The 20,293-nt window shown below is 41.4% G+C and overlaps 1 protein-coding gene across 4 annotated transcripts in view; it reads left to right on the top strand.

Moving 5' to 3' along the window:
• The first annotated feature begins 6,743 nt into the window (after positions 1-6,743).
• CPED1 (cadherin like and PC-esterase domain containing 1) overlaps positions 6,744-20,293 on the top strand; it is a 138,329-nt gene continuing 124,779 nt past the window's right edge. For 3 of the 4 annotated variants that reach the window (XM_085042375.1, XM_085042358.1, XM_085042382.1), the window contains exons 1-3: positions 6,746-6,897; positions 7,369-7,833; positions 20,102-20,288. In XM_085042375.1, coding sequence (XP_084898501.1) covers positions 7,582-7,833; positions 20,102-20,288 — 439 coding nt within the window. In that variant the 5' untranslated portion in view covers positions 6,746-6,897; positions 7,369-7,581. Of the gene's footprint in view, positions 6,898-7,368; positions 7,834-20,101; positions 20,289-20,293 lie in introns of all 4 variants that reach the window. The other variant, XM_085042367.1, reaches the window with a different exon arrangement.

The raw sequence follows: 20,293 nt of genomic DNA, 5'->3' as shown, positions 1-20,293 counted from the left end.
AACATATTGTTTATAATTACATCAGCACATTATAAAACTGTAACCTGATTTCCTATTTAGCTAATGATAGTATGATTTTAAATCAATCCCAAAAATTGTCTGTAATTATTTTTCGAAAGATTGTTTTAAAACAAGCAAATTAGCTATCAGTCTTATATACATTTTATTAATTTTTAGTGTTGGTCCTAACTGGCTTTGCATTATTTTCCAAAACAAAGAGTCTCCTTAACATGCTTTGGTTTTAAAAGTTCATCAAAACATAGTTCTACAGAAATAGTGATTAAAAAAAAATATTAGGTTATTCATCTACTTTGTACTGTATTTCAGAGCAATTCTGATTTGGTTATATTTTGGTTATATTTTTTTTCAAAATCAAATCGCAAGTACATCTACAACTGCCTCTAGTCATAGAACTTGCCTCCATAATGAAAAAAATATAACAAAACAACCCACAAAAGAGATAGACTCCAACAAACCAGTAATGAGACAATGAATAAAAATGTTTTATTCACTTTTCAGCCCCTCTAGACAATTCAAATTATGTGTGAAGTATAGAAAAATGACAGCAAAATATTTTAGATCTCTCAGACCTGAGAAATATCTTCCTTAAACCTTGCTTTTTCAACAGACCATTGCCTGGAATGCTAGTTTTATACATGACCTGCTTAATTAAACTGGTCAAGATCACCCACTGGTAGTGTGAGGTTCAGCTTCCTCCCAGCTGTACCATCTCCCAGCCTGATGTGTCACAGCGGTTCCGCATGACGTCCCTGCCCAGTTTCAGCTTTCAAGCCCAGTGCAAGCGCCATCAGGCGTGCTTTGAGCAAGCTGTGCAGCCCACAAGGCCAGAACTGAGAGGCAGTGTTGTGACTCTGCATGGGGCAGGACATGAAGAACCCATCAGACCTCACTCCAGCTGCAATGCAGATGTTCTGTGTGGCCTCCTTCGCCCCATTTATTCAGGCCACCTGGCTTTGTAAGATGTAAAAATGGTTAAATCTAATTTTCAGCTTTACTTTTAGAAATATCTTGTTGAGCAGGTTGTCAGAAGTCAGTGCTTAAAAGATGTAATGTACTTAAGGGTATTTCTGAAGTAACTTCTGTGCCACAGTGGTTGCTGTTATCTTGTTCTGCAGCAATCATGCTGTGGCAGCTGGACTTGTGAGAGAAGCTGTACTGTTATAATCAAATCGATAAGTTCAGAAGTATACTGTTTTCTTGCCTATGCATAAGAACAATAAAATAGCTTGTCTTGCATCTTCACATATTCTATTCACTTGTACAATAATTTCTCATCTACATTCACAGTATGTGAAATGCCCCAGGCGCCACATTTCTGTGCTGGCTCATTGTATATTCTGGCAGCACCATGAGAATGCAACAAACTGTTACAAACTGTTATATACTCCGGTATATATAATAATGTCTGGCCTTGATGGGGTTAGTTAAATCTATGGGTGCCTTGAGAGGCACAGTTGAGCATTTAGTCAACATTTCTGTATAATGTGGCTCTCTTAAAACTCTCCTTGCTAACAGAAGAGCTCTGTTAAATAAATATCCATCAGTACAAAGCTTTTTGATAGGAAAAATAAAGTTCTTGTTCCCTTGTGCCTAAAACATCCACACATACAAACTCATCCTCTGAACTCAGTGGAGGCCATGATGTGGTTTGACTTTTATGTTTGCATGGATATTTACTGGATTGGGATGAACAAAAATGTAATGATCAAAATGTCTGAAATGACTGGTACCTGAAAAAATTGGTCCAAAACTACAGAGCTTGTTTGTCGAGCCTGCTAGTGGCAGAAACACCATCTATACCAGCACAGACTAAATCATCTAGAGGACAGCACAAACAGCTGTAGGTATCTGAAAGCATTACACCCTTCCGTAATGGACACAATAGAGGGGGCAAAATTTGCTTGCTTGTAGGAGATTTTAATTTGTTTCCTTGCTGCAAAGGAGCATCAGAGGACCACTGAACCTAGAAGACACTGGGATAGTCAGGCAAAAGTCTGTGAGTGGTCTCAGCAAAGCAACCACTTTGCTAAAGCAAGCAAGGATGCTCCTTATCATATAAGCAGTGAAGAGGAAGAAAGACAGCCAAAGGTAATGAGACAGAATCAAACACAGTTTAAGGAATTTAGGAGTTGAACTGGAAGATGAGTGTTTATGGAATGAGGAGGTCCTGGTCGATGGCAAGTTGAATGTGAGTCAGCAGCACCCTGGCAGCCAGGAGGGCCAACCCTGTCCTGGGGGGCATCAGGCACAGCATTGCCAGCTGAGCAAGGGAGGGGATTGTCCTGCTCTGCTCTGCACTGGGACAGCCTTATCTTAAATATTCTAGGCAGTTTTGGGTGCCACAATATGAGAAAAATAAAAAGCTATTGGTGTCTAAAGGAGAGCAACAAAGATGGTGAAGAGCCTTGAGAGGAAGCCGTATGAGGAGCAGCTGAGGTCACTTGGTCTTTCAACCTGGAGGAGACTGAGGGGAGACCTCATTGCAGTTACAACTTCCTCTTGAGGGGAAGAGGAGGGGCAGACACTGATGTCCTCTCTCTGGTGACCAGGGACAGGACCCAAGGGAATGGCCTGTAGTTGTGCCGGGGAAGTTTAGGTTGCATATAATGAAAAGGTTCTTCACCCAGAGAGTGTTTCAGCACTGCAAGAGGCTCCCCAAGGAAGTGGTCGCAGCACCAAGCCTGACAGAGCTCAAGAAATGTTTGGACAAAGCTCTCAGGCACATGGTGTGACCCTTGGGGATGGTGCTGTGCAGGGCCAGGAGTTGGATTCGATGATCCTTATGGGTCTTTTCCAACACAGCATATTCTCTGATTCTGTGGTTCTCTGCTTGCCTATTTTCACTGTAAACCAAAATCAGAGAGCTGAGCCAAAGTGGGGTTAAGACACGAATCTTTGTTCTCTGGAGTGGAGCAAAATCACAATATCACTAATGCTTACAGGGTTCTAGGAATGGGACAAGGAGAGAAAATCTGGGCTTTTACTATGCTGGGATTGATTTTAACTTCAGTGGTATTAAATCTTTTAATGTGCAGAACAGTCCTGTATTTTTCCTATTTTCTTCATTTTGTGCCATTCTTCCCCATTCACTGCTTATAATGGGACCACACACAGGATTAAAGACACTACAAATCTAATTGCAGTCTGGATTGAATTTAAGGAGAAGTAAAAAATCATGAAGGGTGCAGCTGAGCTGGCTTTTTCCAGCACAGCTTAACAAGATGCTTTGCTTGAATATTTACAGTGCAATTGAGGCCTATTCGTCCTGAAGCTTTTAACTAATTTTTTAAGTTAGTGAGAATTTATGGCCCTTGGCACAATTTTTAGCATGCTAGAAAATAAAAAAGAAATTAAGGAATTGAGCATAAACAATAAAAATTGCATGTAGATTTGCACTGTGAAGATGACAGATGATTACAAGCACTTGATTATCAGTTAATTTAGAAATTATCCATTTGTGCTTATTTTCCATGTGATCTCATTTATCACAGAAATGGTTACTAGGATGCTATGCTTTGAAATTTGAAACTTTGTCCAGAAAGAAAGCAATTGTGAATAGGTTTTTTTTAAACATATTTTCCTTTTGGCAGCCTCTCTATAGTGAAATTATTGATGCTAAATGGTTTTCTTATATCAAGACTTCATCTCACAAGCCCTTACACCTATACTTATTTATGATTTATGTTAGATCTCTGAATGAAGTTAAGCATGCCTAAGACATATGTATCCAGCTGACCTTAAATTCCTGTTAGTTTTCTGTGCCTAATATTTTCTCCTTGCTCCTGGCAATTATATGTCCAGGCTACTGTTTAGATCATGGAAATAATTTTTCAGTGGTCACTAGCTTTCACCACTGAACAAACATGGAGACTCACGTAAAATGGAAGCTGTGTGTGTATGAGCCAGCTTGCTTAAAACCTCAGTGAGATGATGAATAGTGAACATTACATGCCTGCATGGTACCTTGGCTAAATCCTTTCAAATCCCAGTCTGTGGCAATTTTTAGCAAGTCTTGGGACTTTCCTCTCACCTTTTCTGTGTCAGGGTAGCTTTAAACACTTCCAGTCTGTTCCAAATGATGCAGATGGAACTGGGATTCTGGCTACAAGCACTGGAGATTACTCTTGACAGTCATGGTGTGCTGGTTTTGGCAGAGGTGATCCCTGCACAGCCTTGCCTAATGCTGAGCAGGACAGTAGCTGGCTGCTATAGGGAGCAATCAGGCAAGAAGTCCTGAGTGAGAGGGAAGAGCAGGAAGAGGTAAACAGACTAGCGAGCCCTTAATCGATCCACTGGAAGGAACAGGTCAGGGAATCTCAAATAGGAAATCAATACTAAACTTGTTTTGTATTTTGGAAAGATGAGATTTACACCTTTCTGGTAGGAATTCTGAAATATGCCATATACCTGTGAATATAAATACTTAGCTGGATATTTCTGATCTTACCAATATTGAATATATATTGAGTATAAAATATTTGAATATTATATACTGAAGAATCTTTCTTGTGAATTTGAGACCCAGGAGGCCTGACGCTTTATCCACTTATATCCTTTTCCTAAGCGACTAGAGTTAATGCCAGGGGAATAAGTCCCCATATGCAATAGTCCTGACTTAATTACTGAAGTGTCAGAATGTGGCCAGTAGACATGTAAGCCCAGATATGGAGTGGGATCCTGATCCAATAGATAACAGGAACCATGTTCACTGCACTCTAGCTGTGATTGAGGAAAGTATTTACATCTTAAGAGATAGGCATTACATGCTACTGTCATGAAAAGAAACCACAAATTATCGAGAAAAATCCAGCTCACTCCTCAGAACATCTGGGGAAAGCAGATGGACAGAAGGCTGATTCCTCATTCCCAGGAATATACAGGAAGCAGAGTGATCTACCTGCCCTCTGCTGATACCCCTTCATCTGCTGCCCGCTTGTCCTGAAGTCTTGGGACCTATGAATGGTTTTGGGATTGCAGGAAGGATGAATTGACTCAGAGACATTGGGGAAAATGTGAGGATAACGACCCCACTTAAATGCCTGAAAGGGGAAAATAATGTTGGGCTGGAGGGAGAGCACAATTACTTGCTGTGCTGAAGTTAACTGAGGGAGCGGGGGATAGGGACAGAGAAGATTACTTTGTTCTAGTGTGGGATTCTCCAAGGAGGTATGAGCTCCACATTATGAAACAACCATTAAGTCAAATCTTTACAAAATGGCTTTAATAAAGTCTTCCAGCAATAGTACATAAAGCTCTGACTAATATGTCATCACTAGGAATCTGGGAGAAGTTGACAACCATGTAAACCACCCATGCAGCTGGTGGTTGTGGGCCCAGAAATCAGGGCATGCCAAAATCCACAGGACAATACCTTATAACAATAAAGCAAGTCTCCTCTTCTGTTGATGGCATCGCTGTGACTCCCAGGCTGGCTGGCAGTAACTCGTATCTCTGCAATCCTCCTTTGGGTGTACCAGCTCCCTGAGTATCCCTCTCCATTGGATGGACAAGACCTACCCCACAGACAGCTGCAGGGAGTACCCCATGGTTTTCTGATGTCCTCTAGCCAGATTTGGTGGCTTGCTAGAGGTTTTGCAGCACAGGCTGGCTGGAGCAGGGCCTGAGGATGTGAACTGGTGTGCTGGGAAGGAGGTAGCACAAGCAGCATGTCTCCAGAGAGCAAAGGTGGGAGTTCCTCTGTGGTTGATAAGCATCTATCACAGCAGGGCACAGGCAGTTGGAATACTATTTTCTTGTATAGGAAAACCCAGGAGTCTAATTTAGGCAACTACAATCCCAGACATAAAAGTAAAATGCAGTGTGTGTGACCACTGAGGTCCTGCAGGAGGTATTCAATCACTTCAATGGCATTTTTCTTTTTCTGCAAACTGATGGGTTTAGTTTGGAAAAAAAAATTGAAGGTGAATAAAAACCAGCACTTAAAAAAAATATATACTCTACCCTTCCTTGATGTTTATAGGCCTCTAATTTGGTAGTGCTGCTGCAGCTGCCAAACTGTGTAGATTGGCTCAAAGTTATTGTAACAACATTCATTTCTTATATATGAGGCAGTGTAGGAAGAACTTGCTTTTCAAAAATAGTTAACTAAGGATGGAAGATAAAATAGATGACTTTTAAACACATATTTTTAGATTTTAAAAGAACTTGATTATATCAGAAGTTCTGGTCTATAAAGATAACTGAGTTTGTCAACTGTTCCCATCTGTCTTGTCCCTGTCCTGTGTCAGTAGGGGGAAGTAGTAACTAAGACCTTCTGTGGCTTAAATACTAAGTGCTTTCATCGGAGTATTTTTGTCCTCCCTCCTTTCTCTCCCTCTTTGACATCAGCAAGAAGTTTTATTTATATTCAGCTCTGAGATATTATATCTACTATGGAAAATTACTGACAACTGCTTCATCAGTGATGCTTATGTCCAAATAAATCTGCTTATTTTACAACATTTTTTGTTAATCTGGATTAAAATATTGGAGGTGTTGCTGCCTGAAAGATATTAATATTGTTTAAATTAGGCTAATCACTGTAACAGCAGTTTTCTAAAAATTGCAGTGATGGTGGCTTCGAGGCATGCAGCATTTGCAAGGACACTTCTCATTCCCCATCCAGACCTCAGGCTGTGTCTCCAAACCCTGTGCCTGCTCCGAGCAGAGCCAGTTTAGCTCCACCCTCTGAGCAGTCCACCCCTTATTTATATGAAGTCTGTGGCCCAACTGGCTTCAGATGGCGTGTGTATGTGCGTGTGCCTGCCTCCTGAGTGTTTGAGACGAGCTGGGATCATGAGCCAGGGTTGTTCCAAGTGGTTTTAATCAGCAGCCCATTAGAGGAGAACGGAAAACTTCAAACAGGGTAAGAACTAAGTAAGTAAACCTAACTTTGAACTTGCAATCTGAACAAAACAAATGCAAATTAAAATCTTCATAGTCTGTTGGTTTTCAGATAAATTATCACTTTTAGAGAGAAAGCTGTGCATTCTAACAGGAAGGAGGAAATTTAAAAGGACTGAAGGAAACTGTAAAAACAAAGTGGGAATTGAAAATGCAAGAGAGAAAAAACAGCAAATGATTGTTCACAAAGTTGGTATACTCTCTTACTTTTTTCAGCTGTGGACAGGACATGTTAAGCTTTAACCTCTTGCTTTCTTAAATATTATTATCTGGCTGAGTAAGTAGTTCCTTTTGCAAAGGGGGTGAAGATTTTTGTTCCTCACCTGTCTGCTGGCAGATTTGTTTTCCTGCGAGTGTGCTGAGGAGGAGCTCTCCACGGCTCTTTGCAGGATGCCCCATGGCATGCTGCTGTTTGCTGCTGCTCACTTGTTTTTTCTTTCTTAGGTTGTTCCAGTCCCTCCATGGGAAGGTGTTCCTCAAACCTCTGCTCCTCTGTAGCTTGCCTGGCACCAGGAAAACACTCAGCAGCAGAAATGGGAAAATTCATGCTAGTTTTGGGTAAAGAGTGCCTTTGACTTTTTTTATCCTGGCAAGACGTGGCTACTTGGATTACATCTGCAATGTGGCAAAGGGCGAAGTGAGGACGGCAAAGAGGCCATGGTTTGTGGGCAAGTCCCCAGATGCCGCAGGCTTTGTCGCCCTCGTCCCTTTCTTCTGGCTTTAGTGGTGGCCCTCTGTCTGTTCTGTCAGACCCTGACTCCTCTCATGACCAGCAGCATCCTTTCAGCAGTTGTTAATGGGATTGCACCCAACAAACTGACTAAAACACAGCAAGGAAGATACAAGGAGGTCTCCCCAAGCACCATTCACTGCTTCCTCCCTGGCAGTAATTCAGAGACAGTGAAAAAGGTAAGTCAGGTGGAGCAGAGTGCTGAGCAATAATTAGCAAAGTGAGGGATAGCAAGTCTGGCAGGATCATCTGAGTCCAGCTAAAATTAGCCTAAGCTTGGAAGTCTGGGATCTGTATACAAACAAATGGGTGATCTAATGACAGCGGCATATGCGCAAGCACATTCCCGTTACCAGCTCCTCAGTGTGCTGTTACTAACACAGGAATCCTGAAATCTTCCACTGAAATATGGCATTGCTCTGTGACTCCAGCGAGATTTCTGTTTGCTGCACAGACCATACTTTATTTTGGCTTTGGGAATTGGTTTAGAGGCTTTACAGTACAGGCACGTAAATCAGGAGCCAGTGGGGTTTCATGGAAGTGACTGAGACTGGTAATTGGCACAGGGAATGCAGCTGCCCTGTATTAAAGTTATCTGCTCATCAGCTCAACTTTACTGGGATTCTGCTGAGAAGCTGAATTTAACTGCATTTGAGAAATAAAAGAAACACTTTTCATATTTTCAAATCACACTATATACTTTGGAATATTTGTCTCACAAATTTTACTTTGTCAGGAGGTTACCTGACTTCATGTTTATTTTGTATAGGGTTCCTAGGATGCGTGTTAAAACCTAACAAATGGAGACACTGTTATTTTTGTTGGAAAATGTAGTTTGTTAAATGGTCTCCAGACTGAGGTAGTTATTTTTACTCTGGAATCTGTGATCAGCACTAGCACAAATGTTTCAGGTTTCCTTCAGTCCTATAGAGGAACTGCTAACAGGGCAGTAGATACCACGCTGTAAAATTATAATTATGCTATCATTTTTTATACAACTGTAGCAGAACTGTAAAAAAATTCTGACCTCACAGGTTATGGACAGCAACCACATAAAACAGTTCAAATTAAAAAAAATTTAAAAAAAAAATACAAGGCTACTTCTTTGACTAGACAGGGTTCACAGTCTAAAAGGTCAGCAATATTGATTTTAGGTGAGCAGCTGTAAAGTGCATCTTCTGCAACAATCAAAAACAGATATGTGGAATAACCGTGGCATGAACTCTTTAACCTTAACTCTTAAGAATTTGGGGGTTTTTTTCTTACAGTCCATACCACATTTGTCATCATTTTATATTTTAATGACCTTTTAGTACACTAGGTTTAGGTTCAGATTTGATCTGCAAGATGACATAAATGGTTACAGCTTAAAGGGAAATAAGCACAGCTGACATATGCAGGTTGCATTGTGTTACGTCAATAGACACAGTCCATTCCTTTTTACTCATTGCTATTGTAATGGCAAAGAACATTTCACACCTTGGGCTATTTAATGTCTGTAAGAACTGGTGAAATAATGGCAAAGTTTGCTAGTATGCTGTTTGGCGGAAAATATCTGTAATATCCTCTTTTGCAAATTGCCTGAAAAAAAATGCAGATTGTCATCAAACTCAGTGTGCTAGCCATTTGAAATGAGAAGAAAGCTTTTGTTTTTACAACATGCTGTACTTGCTGCTCCCCAGCATACATGCTGGACCTGTGGTACAGATGTGTGTATGTTAACCCTTACAGGTATGTCTTCCAGGGCTGTGCTACTCTAACACATTCCTTTTCAAGTTCTTAAGACCACCCATAGCTGTGTCCCTATTTGTCTTGAAGTTTTCCTCTAGAGCACGGTGAACAAAATGTCTTGCACATGTTGGGATGTTACTCTAAGTTGCTCTCTGTTTCCCAACTTTCTCTGCTGGTTGTGTGGGCTGAATAATAATCTCAGAGAACAGAAAAGACAAACAATGCCAAAAATCTCTACCACTTTGCTTTGAAAGTGTGTTCTTGAACTGTGTTTTCATTCACTGCTTATTCAGATAGCTGAACTGTTATCTGGCTTGATTTTATTGGGCACTCGGTAACATCTAAGGCAGATGTCAGGGTTGAAACTTAACATTGTTTTATTTTACAGTCACGTGCCTACTGACAGTAGCTAGTTTGGAAACAACTTTTCATTAAAGCTCTGCTTAAAATCTTTATGTATGAATCTGGAAAAATACTTTAAAATACATTCACATTTGTAATTAACTAGTCATACATATATTCTTGTTCTATAAATACTCCAGCTGAAGAAAATTTAAATGTATGGAAAAAATCTATTTTACAGTTAAACAGTGACTTAAAGCAAACACTGCATCATGTCTTATGAAAACAAAGTTAATGAATAAATTTTAAGGAAAATAATACCCTGCTGGAGATAATATTCTTTAGGTTTATGGGTTTTGAGCCATAGCATCTGCCACACTGCAGATTCTCTTCTGGGTAGGGGCAGGTTTCATTCTTGCTTTCTTCAGAAAAACAATCAGTATTGTGTTGAGCCTGTTGTGAGAATTTGGTTCTGATTGTTTTTAAAGGAGCAAAATCCCCTTCCAAAGTCTGATAATTTCTTTATTCAGAGTATGCATAGCACTAGGAGCCTCGAAAAAACCCCACAAAACCAAACGAAACAATAAAAAAACCAAAAAAAACCAAAAAAACCCCCAAACACTGGCATCTTTTATGAACCATTTGTTGGAAGCAAAGGAAGAGATCTGAGGAAAAGTCCATCTTTGCCAATGCATCTCTAATAACAACATTCACCTAATTTTGGAGACTTCCAGGCAAGTGTGGAAGAAGCATGAGGCTGGACATTGCCAATTGCATCTGTAAATCTGTCTTTACATCCAGGATGCTCTGGGATGGACTCCTTCCTGTTGGGCACATAGTGCAAGGTGTCTTTTTTTAATTGCAAAAATGGCAGATTTCATTCATAGCCGGGAAAACCAGACAGAGCTCACAGTACTCCTCTCTCAGGTATCACACATTACAGGAATTTTAAAAGCTGCTGATCTTGTCCTGTAGCTTTAAATTTACAGGAACAGAGGTCAACATTTTCTTGTATAGAGGTAAATATTAATATCTGAAGCATGAAAAATAGAAGGCTTTTTTCTGAATCTCTAGCATTAAAGGCATTAGAGAGTGATATCACATCTAGCAGCAAGCAGTCTGCAGGTTTAGCAGGGTACTCTTACTTCCTGAATGATGAAATATTTGCAAATATATATAGTAAGCAGCAGAGCAGGTGCTGTAGAATCAAATCTGGAATAGGTATTAACAAAAAAAGAAAAAAAGCCCATGAAAGCCCTCTGTGTAGTTTGCCTGGCAGGGTATTGTGCCAGAAATACTTCTGGTACCAGCCAGCTCTAAACCTGTTACACTTATCTTCAGTAATTTAGGTCTGCTTCTCAGCCAGTTCTGAGAAGAGCTAATTAGCTGGTCAAGCTGTGTTTCCACTCTGAGAATTAATTCAGCCAGAGGCAATTTAGATGTCTCTGCACTCCAGTAATTTTGCCCAGGTCGATGATGTACCTCTGCTGGGTAAAATGAATGTGGACTATATTGCTTTTAGGAGGGCAGATACCTGGTGGTCAGTTGCTTTCCCAGTCAGAGAAGACCCAAAACCACTTTTCCTGTTTTCTTAAAAAACACAGTTCCTAAGCCATTAAGCTTTACATCCAGGTTGAAATTGTGAGCCTGGTTTACCATATTGACAATGGAATTTTCTGTTTGCTCCTGGACAGCAAAATTCTCTTTTCTTTATTTCTTCCACAGCTGGAAAGAAAGGAGGAGGAAATTATTAATCACCTTTTACAGTTATTTCTCCTGTGAGAGGTGCTTTTTTTTGGCACACCATCTCTCCAGCCATTGCCAATGTATTAAAAAACCCCCAAAAAACAAACAGAAAAAAACCCTCCGACTTTTAAGCTGGGTTTTGAAGGAGATGATTTCATGGTTACTGAGAGGAGTCTTGCTTCACATCCCCTGGCCGTTTAGGGCCAGCTGAGAACAAGAAAATCAAGTATCTACACAACTGATTATATGAGAACTTGATGAGTGTGTTAGGCTGGCATCCAAATAAATGAAATATAACTGGTGTGGTGAAAAAAAGCTGTCTTCCTTTCAAGGCCCTCAGCCTGCCACTTATGTTTTGTGTAAAAGATGTATCTCCAAGAGGAACTATATTGAAGTGAGCAAACAGGAAGGATAAGAAAAGGTTCCTTATGGCTTCATTCTAAACAAATAGGATTGGATATAATTTACTAGGAGTGGGCAGTATGAAAAATCCAAGATAATGACAGCTCGATGTGGCCATATCTCAAAGATGCTATGTGGAAAAAGAAGGGGAAAAAAAAAGGAAAAAAGAGAAACATCATGGTTAATCTTAACTAATTTCCAGAGGAAGATCCAGTTGACCATCTTGCAGGGGTTACTGGTCCAGGCATCTATATTTGAAAATTGGCAGTAAAATAACTGAAAAGCTGAGGTGTTACTAGAATATTAGAACTCTGGACATCCAGAGTGGAATTATCCTCCCTTTACTTGAGTGCTCCACTCTGTCAGAGGCAGAATGCTGGACTTCATAGTCAATGGAAATGACTGCCTCTAATGCAAAATCCATCATGAATTAATGCAGACATTTAAAACAAATCTGATGAACCTCATCCTCTAAAGGCACACCTTCTTTTCTACTGATTTTTTTTTGGCAGAATATGCCTGCTTCAGACAGAATAAGCAGGGAACAAAGGAAATAGGAGCAGAGTCTGTCATGGAAGAAGGCATTGGGAAAGGAAGCAGATGTGGGAGGAGAGTAGGGAACAACAGCTGCAAAGCAATAGTAACCTCAGAAGGTACAGAAGAGATTGTGTACAGAGACAGCTGAATTTGTGCAAGGAAAGATAAAGGGAGAAGAGAATTGAAATGGAAAGAAAAGAAGACAAAGCTAATGGGAACTTTTGAAATGTAAATATGTGAAAAAAGGAGAATTGAAGTTGGATGATAGAATGAGAAGGGATGATTTCTGCTATTATACAGAATGGGGCTTGGTGAGTGCTCTGGATAGAAAAGATTACATTGTGCATAATAAGGGTTGATACATTTTTAAAGTCAATTCAGCTTAAAAATTATATTTATAGAGTAAGTAGGGGAATGAGAACTTTTCTCCTCACGAAAGAACAAAGACCTTTGCTAGTATGAAACCTGCGGTTACTAGAAAGCAATCAACATAGGGTACAGTATCAGCGAGTGATTTCCTTGGAATGAAACCACATTCACATTGTGCCCTATGAAAGCAGGACATTTGTTTTCCCCTTTTCAATGTAAAATGTAAAAGGCACTGAGGAAACAGCTATTTTTACTGAGCAGATAGCTAGAGATACTCTGTGATAAAGGGCAAGGCTATTGTGGTAGCAGTCAGGAAAGAGGGGCAGGGTGGAGACTTTGCAGGAAGGGAACTTTGAGAAGGATGCATGAGGAGCAAATGGAGGCACAATCTCACTCCTGTACTTCATTGGAACGTCCTAAAAAAGGAGATGTTTTGATAAGATGGTAGGATTGTCTCATTGTCTGTTCTCAAGACAGGGCAGTGGGTACTGTGTACTACATGCCGGCATAAAGCAAAAGGATTTTGATAACATAGGCTCTGCATTTCCTGCTCAGAGTATTGGTGATGACTGTGCAGATAACTCTGTTTTTGCTCTTGGATTTATAAAGTCATCAGAAGACAGCCATCAAAGTAATGCCAATAATCTAATTGCTTTTTCTGCATTTATCCAAAAAACAATTCAAAGCAGAATTATATTCCAGCCATTTCATTCTACAACCTAGTCCTTTCTGATTAGGAAATCCAACAGAACATAAAGCCAACACATTTAAATATCCTCCAGAAAGTGAGACAGGAAATTAACTTCTCTCTTACTTCTTGATAAAGGAGCTATGTGCACTTTAAATATAATGGCAGTATGAAAAACTTACTATTTCTATGAACTTTTATGCAAACACACAAAGGATTTTAAAAGTCACATTTGGAGCTAATAAACATCTGCATAGTCCTATAAATGAATGGTTTGGGGCATTGGCACCACATGCTAAGATTTTATTATCACTCTTCTTATTGATGCTGTTTAATAGTAGTGCAGTATTTTCTAGGACTCCCCTTCATGTATTTTTTCTAATGTTGTTCTGCTAGGTGGTATTTAGTAGCAAAGGTAGATGCTGACTTCCTTTGCTAGCTAAATAGGAATTTAGGCTGTTTGCTGCCTGTGAATATTGCTAATAGTGCCAGCCTTGTTTTTATAAGGCTGCTTCTCTTTTGTGGTATTTTTGTTGCACTGTGCTTTCATGCGAAGACCTTTTGGTTTGCATAGTGGCTTATACATTTCTTTTGCAGCCACTCAGTACCCGCAGAAAGCAGTGGGGTTAAAATAAGCTGCAGTCAAGTTATTTGAAGCTACTGGACCAAGCCTCTGACAGTCTTGGCTAGCTCAGTGTGAAAAGTGGCTGCTTGTAATCAACGTAGGGACTAATGCCACAAGAACTGGGTAGCTGAAAAGATGATTCAGTTTTTTGAGTTCTTTCCTGAGAGAAGCTTAGGCTGACATGAGTTGGGCCATTACGTTAGGAGGAAGAATTTTTTTTCTGCAGTTCAAGTGATGGTCAGTGACATTCTATGGCAACAGTTCAAACTGTATATTTGCTTCTTTTCCAGGCATAGACAATGCATCAATATTTATGGAATTATGTAATCTTCTTGGAATCTAAAAGAACTGCCAAGGAACTGTTTTGCTCCCTTCAACTTGAAAATATCTTCACTATTTTTTTCTTGGCCAAAACAAAAACAGTAATTATACATCATAGGATTCGGTTACTGACCAAATTCTAGATTTTCAGAACAACCCAGAAATTCTGTACAACAGAGGAAAGCTTCAGAGACTAGTAGAATCAATTATATCCTTATACATTCATAACCTAGAATTGGATATACTAGTTTCAAGGGAAATGTCAAAACATTTTCTTTCTAAAAGAGAACTTCACAGCTGTGTGGAATTTGCAGACAGACAGAACTAAGAACTGCAACTCCGATAATAGATGTCTATTTTCAGTTGTACAGGGATGGTTACATAATTCTTCAGCTTTCATATTATATAAACTGGGCTGTTTATCTTGTTTGTTAAGACATCAAAGGAATATACATTTGATACAATATTTTTTAAAAAATCTATAATAAATTTTAATGGAGCTCAATTTGTTTTCTTTTGTGTTTCTCATGTTATTCTGTAAACTGAAAACAAAATTACAAAGTTCATTTTAATGCATTTTTATTCACTTTACAGCCCATTGTGGTTTGTTTGGACCAGTTGTTAAGGCTGTGGATCATCTGTGTAACAGCCAATTGCACTAAAATGAGGTCAGTGACTCAGCTAAGTACAGTGTTTTGTAAGCTGTAAGAGCAGGTATATCATGTCAAAGCTGACACAAGTCTCATCCAAAACCATATGGGAAATCTCAGCCTTGCTGTAAAGCCTCATTAATTTCTGTGGAGACAAACACACAGTTTTCTAGGTATGGTGGGCTGTAGATGTTCTTTACCAATCCCTTTCACATAAGATATATTGAATCTGTAATAAACTGACTTGCTAACAAATAAACTGAATCTTCAAACTGAGGAAAAGCTAAAAAAAAATGTCTGGGACATGGGAACATTTGACCACTTACTAATTATTCTCAAATTTTCAAAGGGTTATGGATCTTTTTTTTTTTTTTGGTGTATAAGCCTGTTGTACATTAAAATAATAGGAATGCCAAAAAAATCAGAACCATAAAATGTGGAAATATGTGAACAGCTTATTTTCATCTATTGCACACTGCTTCTCTTGTACCAACTCTCTGTCCAGACCTCATTTTTATGATTTGAGAAACATTTTATGAAAACCGGCAGACTCTTTAAATACATAAACATGACTGCTATTGCTATAATATTGGAAATTCTGAAAAACATCCAGTAGTAACTAGATCAGCATGTCCAGTGATGCAAGGCATTTTGTATAGAGCTTTGGGAAAAAGTATGGAATCACTTGCTACAAGCATGCAGTTGGCCAGAATTTTGTTTTAAATTCTCTGTAGCTGACAACCCACCCCACATTGCACTGGCTTGGCAAGAAAACAGATGACACGTTGCATATTGTAACCTGGACTGCAAATAGCTACAAAAGGACAGGGCACAGAAAATAAATTTGGCAACGCCATGCATGGATCTCAAGCAAGTACCCTAAAAGGTGTGGAGATCCTTCATATTATTCAATAGCACCAGATTAGACATCAGGTCAAGCTGTTAAATTTAGGCTCCCGAATTGCCTGTGTGTCCCAGAGACGCCGTTGCGGCTCTTTGGGAAGCTGCTGGATAAAAATGCCCACAGCCACTCCGGGGCGCAGAGCGGAGTGTCCTCGCTCGGTCCCTCCGGCACTGCGGCACCAGGCTGCCACTCCAGCAGCCTCAGCCGCTTCTGCGTGTCTCCGGAGTGTCCCAAGAAAAGCCCTCCGGACGAGCTGGTGCTGTGCTGTGTGTGAGGGCTCTCGCAAGCCCTCTGATCACCCATGCCAGTGACAGCGCTCGGTGGGAGCCGGGAGGCTGCGTGGGCCCCGTGGAGCCGCTCAGGGCCGTTTCCCTTTGTGTTTTGTGGAAATGACCCGGGTCATTGCCACTGCCTGCACTTCCTTTTTTCTTTCTATGCTGCTATCAGTGTTCTGTTGACTATTCGTCACTGCCAAAGCAGAGCGCTGTAAACATTTCAGCTCTTCCCCAGGGACCTGAGGAAGATGCGTCCCGCATCAGTGCTGCGGAGAGGCGTGATGTGCCCTGGCAGATGCCGCTGTAGCCACGGGCTGAACCCTTGGGACACCTCGGGGCTGCTCTGTTCCTGTCCCTTGAGCTTCGTCCCTCGGCTCTGGATGGCACCGGGGCCAAGGCCTGCTGCAGCAGATGTGCGAGTGGGAAGCCCTGGGATGCTGACCTGGGCCTACTGACTGCAGGGGAAAGGAGTCACTGCTGGGAGCTTGAGGCAGAACCTCTCAATGTTTGCAGCAACATATTTCAGAGCTAACACTGCAGCAGGCTTTGCTTCCACGAAGCAATGTGTGTTTTCATGGCATAACAGAAGTGTGGCAATTGTTAGTGAGCAGGGGGGCACACAACAGTGCTGCCATGTCCCAGGCAGGATCCTCACCCCAGGCCATGCTGGACAGACGGGAGTGGGAGAAGCCATAATCGCCAGGAAAAATGGATCAGGAACAGGGACGTGTCCTGGTCTGCAGCCCCTCTGTACTCCTCGTGTGTCCTCAGCTCACCCCGCAGCACTGGCCCCTGCAGCGCACGTGGGATGGAAAATGGAATTTTCTTGCAAAATAAAGCAAGAGGTGTCTCTGTCTTCTGGGTTTCTTCCACGAAGCAAGTGAAATGGAAAGTAGGAAGTATCTGGCTGGAATGCCTGGAAGAGAAGGGAGAGAGAGCACAAGAGGGGGTTGGGACAAGGGCTGGATTTAGGAATAGGGAGGGAGGGAAATGGAGAGGAAAGGCTGCCAGCAGCTGCTAGTGCTGCAAGAGAACAGGAAATAGAGAAGATAAGAGGAGAGGAAGGAGGGGTAAAGGCAGAAGGGGACAAGAGTGACGGGTGCTGTGGTGGACAAGGGCCCTCTGAGACTAACACTGAACTTGCCTCCTGATTAATGTGTTTTGAAAATTCTGGGATGTCAGGAATGCTATCAAATAGATGACCTAACACAGTTCTGATGACTTCACCCCATGCTATTTGTGCTTATTCTGGCTAGCAAGTGATCAGCCTCTATTTGAATATCTCAGTTTCTAAACTAGTTTTGGGTTGCACATTTAGCAAATATATGTGGAAGACTCTGATAGTGTTTTGAGATTTTTCAGGGTCCCTTCATCAGTGATGCTAACCCTTTCTATGGGGAATGACTGCTCTGGAGCAAAAGATGATGTGGTGTTAGAAAACTCAGGGCTCTGAAATAGTTTGTGCTCTTTACTGCTGCAGAGAGGCTTACACTTCAGCCTAGCATAATGTAAAACTGCATCCCACATTCAGGGAGCATGCTGCTGATGATAGTGCTTTGGCACTAGATTCCAGGCCTATAAACAACTGGACACATTTTGAATGACATTTATTTGTATCAAACTATCTGTCTCTTTTCAGTCTAGTCTACTGTGCAAAAAATGGTGGTGACTTGTTTGTGTAGTGCTTCCTATCTCCAGTGATAAGCTTACTAAAATTAGAAGTTATGGAATAACTTGTTTTTTAAACTGCTGACAACTGTCAGGTTGCAATTCACAAACTTGCAAAGAACTAATTTCATGTCCTGTTTTTAATCCCTGCTGGTATGCTTCAACCCTAAAGACAAATCTCTTTCCCCAGCAGAAGGTCTTGGTTTTTAATGGTGTTTTTATTGCAAAAGAACATCTAGATTGTTTCAGATATTAATGTCCTAATTCCCACATGGAACATCCTATTTTTATGCTTTATGTTATTGGGGTTTGAACAGCAAGGTTTGGTAGTGGGGGGGACTACCAGAGTGGCTTCTGTGAGAAGCTGCCAGAAGCTTCCCCCATGTCCCACAGAGTCAATGCCAGGTCCAAGACAGACCTGCTGTGGGCCAAGGCTGAGCCCATGAGTTATGGTGGTAGCAACTCTGGAATAACAGATTTAAAAAGGGGAAGAAAGTGACAGTGCAACTGCAGCCAGAGACAGGAATGAGGATGTAGGAGAGGAACTACTGTGCAGACTCCAGGTCAGTGAAGTAAGAGGAGGAGGAGGCACTTCAGGCACCAGAGCAGAGATTCCCCTGCAGAATGTGATGAAGAGGGTGGTGAGGCAGGCTGTCCCCCTGCAGTCCATGGAGGTCCACAGCGGAGCAGAGATCTACCGGCAGGCCATAGAGGACCCATGCCGGAGCAATCAGTTCTTGAAGGACTAGGCCCCATGGAAGAGGCCCATGCTGGAACAGTTTGAAGAATTGCAGCCTGCAGGAAGAACTCATGTTGGAGAAGTTCATGAAGGACTGTCTCCCAGGGGAGGGACATCACAGTGGAGCAGGGGAAGAGTGTGAGGAGTCCTCCCCCTGAGGAGGAAGGAGCAGCAGTAACAACGTGTGATGAACTGACCAATCCCCCAGTCTCAGCCACCCTGCTCCACTGAGGGGGAGGTAGAGAATTTGAGAGGGAAGTTGAACCTGGAAAGAAGGGAGGGGTGGGGAAAAAGTGTTTTAAGATTTGATTTTATTTCTGATTATCTCACTCTAAATCCATTTATTATCAATCAAATCAGTGTCCCCAAGCTGAGTCTGTTTTGCCTGTGACAGTAATCAGTGAATGATCTCTCCCTGTTCTGGTCTCTACCCACAAGACTTGCATTTTAATTTTTCCCCCATCCAGTTGAAAAGGGGAGTGGTAGGGTGGCTTTGGTGGGCACCTAGCTTCCAGACAGGGTCAACCCACCACACTGAAGGCATAAAACATCCCCCTCACCCAAAGATCAGATGGCAATCGCCCAGTAATTTGCCCTTTTCAGAACTTAATGATTGCAGTATGACTGTGTGTTTGAGGTGTTTCTTTTCCATTTTCCCTTTCAAGAAGCTCATACCCCAGGATAGATATAGAGGAAGGGTTTTCGCTAGATGCCATTGTCCCTGGGCACTATGTGGTATGACAGCGAGTGGTAGATAATCCAAGTGTTCCTTGGGATTCATTGGAGACATCTGATACCTTTCCACTTGCTCCGATGTACAAGTCTCTCTGCCAGTCCTCCTGTGGGCCAGATCGTGTTGGACTAACAAGGCAATAAGGCACTGACAAGGTTACATTTAACTTTATAGAGCACAGTAATCTCCAGTACTATGTAGGATTCCTGTGTATAATTTTACCCCAATACTCTTCTTAGTTTTTTCAATAATGCTGCATAGCACAACTCAGATGCCTGCACTTACCATCTGCATGGGACCCATATTCTTTGCAACAGTTCACATGGGGCCTGCCTAGCCCTCTCTGCTTAGGTTCACAGCCACAGTCGGTGAGATGGCAATTATTGTTACCAGCTCACCAGAGCAGCTCAGATCTCAGGTGAAGTTGTGGCCAAGAAGGGAAGAACGTGTTTTAAAGATCCTTGAGTGCTACCCAGAGATTTCAAACCTTTATAGTGTTAGTTCAAAATGAACGAAGAAAAAATGGAGAGGCAGACAGAGTGGAATTTGTCGTCAGAAGTCCCTGATACAAAGAGAATTCTTGATTGTATTAGAGCTATTTCCCATGTTGTCACAGTAAGTTGCTAGTTTCTTTTTGTGAAAATTAACAACTGCATTTTATGCTGCTGAGGAGTGTCCTGTCTTACAACCATTGTTTTTGCACTGTTTCGGCTGTAGATCGATGACTCCATTCTCCAGTACTTTGGAAGCCACACAAGAAGAGCAGTTCTCCATGCACCTCCTGCTCACCATGAAACTGACCGTCAGCTCTGTCAGCGCATCCTGGCAAAACATGGATATACAGTCACAGTCCTTGAAAACAGGAGACTGGTGGACGATCTTGGGCATGAGGGTCCTTATCACAGTAAG

The sequence above is a fragment of the Lichenostomus cassidix genome, chromosome 1Aa (assembly GCF_008360975.1).
Source record: "Lichenostomus cassidix isolate B80296 chromosome 1Aa, HeHo_3.0, whole genome shotgun sequence".
Lineage (NCBI taxonomy): Eukaryota > Metazoa > Chordata > Aves > Passeriformes > Meliphagidae > Lichenostomus > Lichenostomus cassidix.
This window is presented reverse-complemented; position numbering and strand designations above follow the sequence as displayed.